This window comes from Tenebrio molitor, chromosome X (genome assembly GCF_963966145.1).
Source record: "Tenebrio molitor chromosome X, icTenMoli1.1, whole genome shotgun sequence".
Lineage (NCBI taxonomy): Eukaryota > Metazoa > Arthropoda > Insecta > Coleoptera > Tenebrionidae > Tenebrio > Tenebrio molitor.
In genome coordinates this window covers 10,017,738-10,026,278 of record NC_091055.1, presented here as the reverse complement: position 1 = coordinate 10,026,278, position 8,541 = coordinate 10,017,738, and the positions used below count along the sequence as shown (strand labels likewise).

Sequence of the window (8,541 nt, the reverse complement as noted above, 5' to 3'; positions counted from 1 at the left end):
GCGGGGGTGAACACATGCAAAGATAATAAAACTGCTCAACTCCATCTGTTGTAGACACATATGACAGTCATACACCTCTACTCTTCCGACACTCAGTCTCACTTTTTTTAAACGCTCTACACTTGTCACGAAATCGATTTGACTGCATTTGCAGTTACCAGCGCGAGGTGGCGTCACTTGTGGTCATTGAAAAACACACATTTTGTTATGAATTTTATTGCAAACGTCGTCCCGATCGGGTAACATTATTAAAATATAAATAATCAAGGAATGAATAAAATCCAAATACATGTGGTCGTACACTAACTTAAACTCTTAAGTATAAAACTGCAAAGGTACAAACACATACAAAAAAAAATATACGAAATTTTAAACAATAATGACTTGTCTCGTTAATCTTTGGAGTGATTTGGAAACCAGAAGCAACATCATGAAAGCAAACAACTCCTGATTCATGTGGAAACTCTTCGTCTATCAATTCTCCACTAGTTCGGCATATTTCTTTAATAATTTTTCATATTCTAGTTTATATGGTAGGAGAGGTATAACAAATACTGATATATCGTCTGCCGACGAAGGCTTTCCATCTTTCAGTTGCCAGTTGTGTTCGTTCACCAGCGAACCTCTGGCAGAACCGACAAGACAAGTGGCCGCACTGACGTAGCGTTCTTTTTCCATAAACGTGTTTATGGATTTTGCCACGACTTCGGCCGCCTTGGTGCCACATACGACGTCCCACAAACCGTCGGTGCCCATCACCAGTACCTCTTTCTCGGTGGCGCTCGTGATCTTGTGGACTTGCACCTCGGGATGCGACGACAAAAACGGTTTTATGGGAGATCTTTGGTAAACTGAGAGAAGGTCGTGGTCGCCGAAACCTCGAGTGACGCCTATAGTTCCCATGACTCGACTCTACAAACAAAACACGGTGGGTTATAGAGACCGTGGCGACGATCGATCGCTTACTCGTTTGCCTTGACCGGTTATAACCGATACTTTGAGATCGTCGACTTGGAGCGTCTTGTAAGCCCAACCTCTCATGTGGGCATCCCTGTACATTATTGTTTTACCTAGTTCTGTGGATTTTGGTGGTCTTAGGTACTCTTTTGAAGTAAACTCTTGGCCTAAAATCAAGCTTCCTCTTACTGCCACAGTTCTATTAAACAAGTCTCTCCCAAACTGACAAAAAATGTTTCGTTAATTGATTACCTCACACAGCAATGTTGCTTAATGAGACACACCACGTTAATCACATCAACTTATTAGATTCCAGTTATAAATAATAAACAAAAATTGAAAACTGTCCCAAATTATTTCAATCAAAAATTATTAATGAATTAACGACTTTCACACATTCAACCAATTAGCCGCACTACATACAGGGTTATTATAAATGATTGTACCATCGCAGTTGGTGCTGAAAATAATACAAATGTTGGATGTGCCGCCAGCCTCGCAACAGAGACAGACTAGTAGACAGATTTCCGGCGGTAAAAACTACCGCCAGTATCGCCACCTATCGGCGATACTAGTCTGCCTCATGTTATAAGACACGGCTTCCTAGATTAATAAGAGTCGAAGCCTCTAATACGGCTGGTCGAGTTCATCAGTTGCAAGCATTTTTTCTGTTCCTGAGAGGGCGCCACTATACATTTGTGTATTTGGCTGCTTAACCGCGTACAAATCTCATTTTAAAAAGAATCGTAGTTTGTATGTTACATACACTACTTCAAAAAGTAGATTATTGATAGAAAAAAAACCATTAATACGATTTTTCATTAATTTAATTTAAAAAATATTCGTTTTTTGGTAGAGGGCGTTACTATACTTTTGGCTTTTGAAGGAACAGACGTTCAAGGAACTCGACCAGCCGTATTAGAGGCTTCGACTCTTATTAATCTAGGAAGCCGTGTTATAAGACTTGCGGCACATTCAACTACACCACCAACGCCAACTGCAATGGGACAATCATTTATAATAACCTTGTATAAAAAATTACTAGAAATGCTTCAAACTGACAGCTTCCGAGTTCCGCTGCGAATTGGAATTTCATCGACAGATGGCGCCCTAGCTTCTGTCAAAAGATAAATATTTTCCGTAACTTTAGTTAACCACAGCGCCACCTATTGTCCATTTTCGCACTTACGCAAATATTGATTGTAACAGTTAATCATCTGTAATTTATGAGTACACACACGTTTTTAGTACCAAAGGATTAGTACAACTGAGTCGGTGTCATATCTGACTGATTATGTCTTACCTCAAATGATTGATTGCACTTGCTGTCATCTGTTAATGACTTAAACTATAACTTATAAAAAATTAGTCACCTAAGAGGTTTGGTTGTTCTGCTGCAAGCCTTCTAATTCGGTCCCTTTCATTTTCTGGTGTAAAATCCATTGACATTTGACTAAATTTATTCTCATTACAAATTATAGCTCGAGAGTCGCCTGCATTAGCAACAAATAACTTGTCTAAAATAAATAACGCTACTAAAGCTGTACAACCGCCAGCAGCTTGATACTTAGTCCTATCCTCAGCTATGACTTGATCCTACAAATCAAAATAATTATTTCTGTACTAGACATGGCACTTTCAGACAAACCATTTCCTTGAAAGCAGCTTCTAAAGCACCTGTTATTAGTAAGTCACTAGGTTTAGTTTTCAGCCTTCTTTTTTCACTGAAATCAATCCATATATCATCTTGAGCATCTACTAGCTTCTCCTAGAAGAAAAACCGTCTAAAATGACGTTCTTGTCAAGCCGCGCGCATTATACATGCAAGATGTGGTGTAACTGGTTAGCCGCACAGAGAGCTGCTCCAACTCCAGCATGACCATCAAAGATGCCATAATATGTGTAAGGAATGGAGAATTTTTGCACACCTTGTTTCTCATTGTACTCAACTCGAGTCAAGACACCTTGCCGATAAACCGCTTGATCCTCGTTCCATTTAGATTTACCAGCGTTGACGCACTCTGCGTAGCCCGCAAAATGTGGCAGAGGCATGCTGGGGTGTATGATTGGCCGAAGTTTGTGGTCGGCTGACATTTGCACTTCATCCTCCGACAAATTTAAAAACGCAGGACGTCCATATGAAAATTTCGGAGCTAGAGTCTGTTTGAGATGCGAATGGGAATCGCCAGTTGATATGCCGTTTGTTTCTAAACCACTTACAGCTCCTATAACTGCACTTTTAAAACGGCTAAACATATTTGTCACTCCAAAGTAATCAAAATTAAAAAATCGTCTCTATTCTTATCACATTTATTTTATTATATTTAAAATTATTTACTGATTACACATCACTAACTGTCATTGTCAAAACACTTTGAATCGAACACAAATGTCAGTTCGAGGTGCTGCCACACTGACGACAACAAAACAACTGAACGCTACAGACTGTAGAAGTGAAAAAAACTTCAAGTTATCTAGAAGTAAACGATAATTTCAAATATGTTGGTTAATAATCTATACAAGAGCAGTATATAATTTTACTGAATCAAAGACCGTAGACTACATAACTCTCAAAGAAATTGTTTCTTTGGAAAATAACTTATAACCTAAAAAACGTAACTCGTGATACATAAACAACTAATAAATAATTTAAAACGATAAATGCGATAAATTCAGAATTTAATGGAATATCAAATCGGTTGGGGTTAAAATATTGGTTAATATGGGAAATTTGGTGAGTTAGGGTGAAAAACATTAAATCAAAATTCCCTAAGTTAGGTGTTCTGTTGGTTATGATGAGTAAATTAATCGATTGTTCACGTTAACCTATAAGAGTGTTTTCTAAATTGTAAATTGATCAAACAAAAGCTTCCGAATATCATGTCGATACTAGAGAGGTTATCGGTAAAAAAAATTATGAGGGCGCCAGTGTTTTAGCACCAAAATTGGTGAAACTGGGGAAGCAGGAAAAAATCCTTCAACATGGCTTCTAATAACAATCAACAGAATGGATGGCTAAGTGGCCTAGGCATGGGGTTTGGAGGCTCCTTGACTTGTGTTCCTGAGCAACAACAACCAGGAGCTTCCTCAGAATCAAACCAATATGAACAACTAGACAGAACTAGTGTTGGAAGTAACACACTTAAGGTTGTTTGTCTTTATTATCTCAGTCACAATGCTAGTTTATTTATTCTTTGAACAGAGAAATCCCAAGATGGAACTATCAAAGAATGATCTTCTTAAACTGGTCACGTACTTTGAAGGTGAAATCCAAGCCAGGGACATAGCAATTGCTGCAATGAAGGTGATGTGAGTCAGACTTTTGATTATGTAATAATTTGTGTGTTTATAGTCAGAGAGACTGAAACAAGTAGTGAATGTGGGGCGCTACAGGCCAGCAGTGGCGTCAGATCCATACACAGCCCTGCTCCGTGACAGTATAGCTGATGGACCGAATGTGAAGCCTGTAGTGAGCGAGCAAGAAATGGCAGTTGCAGCAGAACAACAATTGCAAGCTTTAGAACAATTAGCACTTCAACAAAGACGCGCACATCAACATATGATAAACATTCTGAAAGATGCAGAAGCTAAACATAGAAAAGTCATTCAAGAATTGGAAGAGGAAAAATGTAAACATGAACATGATACTGCACAGGGTGATGACATCACGTATGGATTAGAAATGGAAAGGACACGCTTGAGACAAGAATTGGAAATGGAGAGGTCTGCAAGGAAAAAATTAGAAAAAGAAGTGAAGAAACAGCTTGAAATGGCAGATGAAGAAAGAGCAAGACAGAAGCAGATTGTCCTTCTCCTTTTAGCTGAAAGAAAGAAGATTATAGTGAAATATATAGAAGAAAGAAAAAGGAGTGAAGATTTAGCACAAGTAAATATGTTAAATGTGAAAGTAATCGCGAATAAATTTTGGGAATTAATGAATTATAGATTTTGTCTGAAGAAAAGTCAAGGATTGACAGCATGGCTGAAGGACTTGAAGAAGAAAGTAAAAAGTCACTGGAGATGGAAGCTGAACTTGAAAAACAGGTCCACGTGTTCGAGGCTGATAAAAAATCGTTGAATACGCAACTCGCCTTAAAAGAAACTAGGTAAAACACGTTCCACACAAATAACTCCTAGCTATTATTTTTATTGGTCACTAGTTAAGAGTGTAATAAAAACGTTTTAATGTTTTTGTTAAATCATTAGAGAGAATGTTTTCCTGTTTTATTCCATGTAACTTTTTTTGGTTTAAAAAAATATCCTTGAAAGTGCGTCGATAATGAAATGTTTTTTCTACCTAACATTGTGGTTTCTTATCTCTTAGATATCCTGTTTCATAATTTCTGACGTCATGATTGTTGCGTTGCAGATGTCAAGAACTGGAAGCGGAGCTCCAGAAGCTCAAGGCCGATTACGAACTGTTAAAAAATCGAACCAGTGCAACTTGTGATAGTGCAGCTCCGATGATAAGTAGCGTAGCTAAAGTGGTGCAGCCAACGGCGACTGTTTCGAGCGTCCCCGTATCTGGCCCAAGTAACTTTCCACATTTCAATGAAGTTCTCATTTTTAACGAAAATATTTTCAGCAACTGGAATCGCTCAGTCTGTCACTCCAGGACAGGCCTTGCGACAGACGACGATAGCGCCACCTATCCCAACAACTAAGGTGACTTACGCCCACTCTTTTGACACAAAATGACGATGACATTTCCAGTTGATGAGCAATGCGGGACCGTCAGCGCAACAAACGACGGCGACTCGATCTCAGCCTAAGGGCCCGTTTCACTCGCAGTACCAAGGGACCGCCACTGCCCCCCAAACTCCCCCCAAAAAGGGAGCGGTGGCCGGACGAGGCGTCCCTCCTCCAATCCCCCCAAACAAACCCGTCATTCCTTGCAAACAAACGCCAGCTCGACGACCCGACAGTGCCGAAACCGACAAAAAAAAAACAAGCAGCGCTGCTAACAAGGAAGCGCCACCCGCTCCGGGAGAGGCGAGTCGCAGTGGCTCGCAAGGAATCGAAATGCTAGGACAAGAACTGGCCGACTTTCAACAGATGCTCGTCACGATGGCAACTAGCAATAACACTTAGGAATTGTCTGTAATTTATGTACTCGTTGACAGGTCGAGACCGACGATCGTCGGCCTCAGAAGTCCACTCCTTATGTGATAATGACTAAATTAAATCTATACTTGAATAGTGCATGATTTATTAGAGTTATTTTTTTACTATTTTGCATTTGGCACTGCAACTTCAGCCCAGTAACTTTTCAGAAGCAGTCTAGTGGCTACGTGTACTAAATACTAATCTATCGATATCTCTTCGTGACTGAATATCTATCTAGCATTTGTCGCATGTAACAGTTTCAAAGCGTACGTTCATTTTCTCGTATCTTAATTTTACGAATCTTGATTTCGCTTTTATATTTTTTTATAAACGAGAGTATTGTTATTTTAGTCGATTCTATTGAGCTACTTAACTTTTGTTGTATTTTTTTACAAAAATAAAACATTTCATATTACGTTTGCCTGACCATTTGCGTTTTATTTGTAGGCGCAAGTGTATGTGTAATAAATAAATCGTAGACATAACTGTACATAATGTAAAATGTTTACTTGTACAAAATAGTATTATAGTGTGTATAATACGGCTAGGAATAGTGACGTGAACATCCTGTGGATCTCACAACTGAAACTTCCTTAAAGTTACTGAACTAATTAAGATAGTGCATTGCTAAGGGTTCCACCTGGTGATTTTGTTTGTAATTTATGATTCTAAGCTTATTATAGTAATTAAATTAGTGTAAACTGTAAGGGAGCTAGTCGTTAGTGTAGCTAACAGTGGTAGCAAGCGTGTCTATCACAGTCATTAATGAGATTACATTAATCGTACTTCACTATGGTATTCTGTGTTTTACTGGCTCTGTGTATGATCTCAAATGTAAAGAGCACTCATACCTTGTAAGTAGGTACTAACTATTATTTACGTCCCTTCCCCTTGTTACTAATTTTAAAATTAAAAGAGATTATCAAACGAAACGCTCTTTTAGTAGCAACCACAATGCCAAATCTCGCGACCACATCGAAGAAATCAGTCTCTCCCTCAGAGACATCCTCCCCCTCAAACCTAAACACTACGACAAAAATCGAGCCCCCAAGTTGCAAGGCCAGCCGACAGTGGTCTACTTCCACGTCACCGTACTCTCTCTGGACTCCATCAACGAAGAGTCCATGGCAAGTCTCCATCCTCCACGCCGACCACTTTTGACGCCGCTTTTCCAGACTTACGTCACTGACATCTTCCTGGCGCAAAGCTGGAGAGACCCGCGTCTCAGACTCCCGGAAAACATGAAGGAAGACTACAGGATTTTGGATGTGGAGTGGCTGCACAACATCTGGAGGCCCGACTGTTTTTTCAAAAATGCCAAGAGCGTGACGTTTCACGAAATGACCATTCCCAATCACTATTTGTGGCTCTATCACGACAAAACGCTGCTCTACATGTCGAAGTATGAAAGAGTATTGTTTTGTAAAGGTCTAACAACTGTTTTTAAGACTGACTCTGGTACTGTCTTGCGCGATGAAATTCGAGTCGTACCCGCACGATACGCAGATATGCTCGATGATGATCGAAAGCTGTACGAGTAAGTACAATGATGATCTCTCTTCAGTTAAAAATGTCGCTTGTAGTGTCACATACCGACCACGATCTTGTCTTCATATGGAACACCACCGATCCCCTCGTTGTCAATCCAGATATCGAGCTTCCGCAATTGGACATTTCCAAAAACTATACTACCGACTGTACCATCGAATACTCCACAGGTACTCCTCATCCGATCCCGATAGAAATCATTCTTATCTGTCACACTAGGTAATTTCACTTGTTTGGCGATTGTCTTCAATTTGACAAGACGACTCGGCTATCACTTGTTCCACACGTACATCCCCTCAGCTTTGATCGTTGTGATGTCCTGGATCTCGTTCTGGATCAAACCCGAAGCCATCCCAGCCAGAGTGACTCTAGGTGTTACGTCACTCCTAACACTGGGTAGTACTTGTGTAGTCTTGTCGACGATTCAGACAATGCTGTTGTAGCTACGCAAAACACTCAATCCCAACAGTCTCTTCCACCTGTTTCTTACGTCAAAGCGATAGACGTGTGGATGTCGAGTTGTTCCGTTTTTGTTTTCTTATCGTTGATGGAATTCGCCGTTGTCAACAATTTCATGGGACCTGTTGCCACCAAAGCCATGAAGGGCTACTCAGACGAAGACATACACTCTCATATCCACGAATACAGAGTGCGTTGGTCTATTTTGTTGAGTTCGTTCAAATTTAGAGTTTTAGGGGATGCAAGAGCCACGGTACAGTACAGTGAGTCAGCCACAGTACGAAACATTCCACAACGGGAACAGCATAGCGCTTTGTATTGACCACTTCTCGCGCTTCTTCTTCCCGTTTTCGTTCATAATCCTCAACATCGTCTACTGGTCTACTTTTCTCTATTAAGAATTTTGTTTGTGCACCTGTAACGACAGTATTATTTATGATAAAATAAAAACTGTTTTGTTCTGAATTTTTT

The 8,541-nt window shown here is 39.9% G+C and overlaps 3 protein-coding genes across 4 annotated transcripts; 2 read left to right on the top strand and 1 right to left on the bottom strand.

Moving 5' to 3' along the window:
* Window positions 1-200: 200 nt before the first annotated feature.
* On the bottom strand, window positions 201-3,357 carry LOC138139819 (protein phosphatase 1H). Its single transcript, XM_069060336.1, has 5 exons — window positions 2,779-3,357; window positions 2,606-2,725; window positions 2,331-2,553; window positions 967-1,124; window positions 201-912 (listed from the first exon to the last, which is right to left on the bottom strand). Exons 1-5 carry the CDS (start codon window positions 3,211-3,213, stop codon window positions 475-477), a joined length of 1,374 nt encoding a protein of 457 aa, XP_068916437.1. The 5' UTR covers window positions 3,214-3,357; the 3' UTR covers window positions 201-474.
* Window positions 3,358-3,528: 171 nt separating this feature from the next.
* LOC138139818 (CTTNBP2 N-terminal-like protein) lies at window positions 3,529-6,490 on the top strand. The gene is made up of 7 exons (XM_069060335.1): window positions 3,529-4,104; window positions 4,160-4,261; window positions 4,310-4,843; window positions 4,903-5,063; window positions 5,327-5,490; window positions 5,543-5,622; window positions 5,671-6,490. The coding sequence occupies exons 1-7, from the start codon at window positions 3,940-3,942 to the stop codon at window positions 6,046-6,048; spliced, it is 1,584 nt and encodes a 527-aa protein (XP_068916436.1). The 5' UTR covers window positions 3,529-3,939; the 3' UTR covers window positions 6,049-6,490.
* Window positions 6,491-6,646: 156 nt separating this feature from the next.
* Window positions 6,647-8,535, top strand: HisCl1 (Histamine-gated chloride channel subunit 1). 2 transcript variants are annotated; one of them, XM_069060346.1, is made up of 7 exons: window positions 6,647-6,917; window positions 7,007-7,465; window positions 7,512-7,594; window positions 7,647-7,781; window positions 7,831-8,007; window positions 8,055-8,260; window positions 8,307-8,535. In XM_069060346.1, the coding sequence occupies exons 1-7, from the start codon at window positions 6,856-6,858 to the stop codon at window positions 8,466-8,468; spliced, it is 1,284 nt and encodes a 427-aa protein (XP_068916447.1). In that variant the 5' UTR covers window positions 6,647-6,855; the 3' UTR covers window positions 8,469-8,535. The 2 variants fall into 2 exon arrangements, with proteins under 2 accessions (XP_068916447.1, XP_068916448.1); XM_069060347.1 differs by having other exon boundaries at window positions 8,055-8,286; window positions 8,339-8,535.
* The last annotated feature ends 6 nt before the right edge of the window (window positions 8,536-8,541 follow it).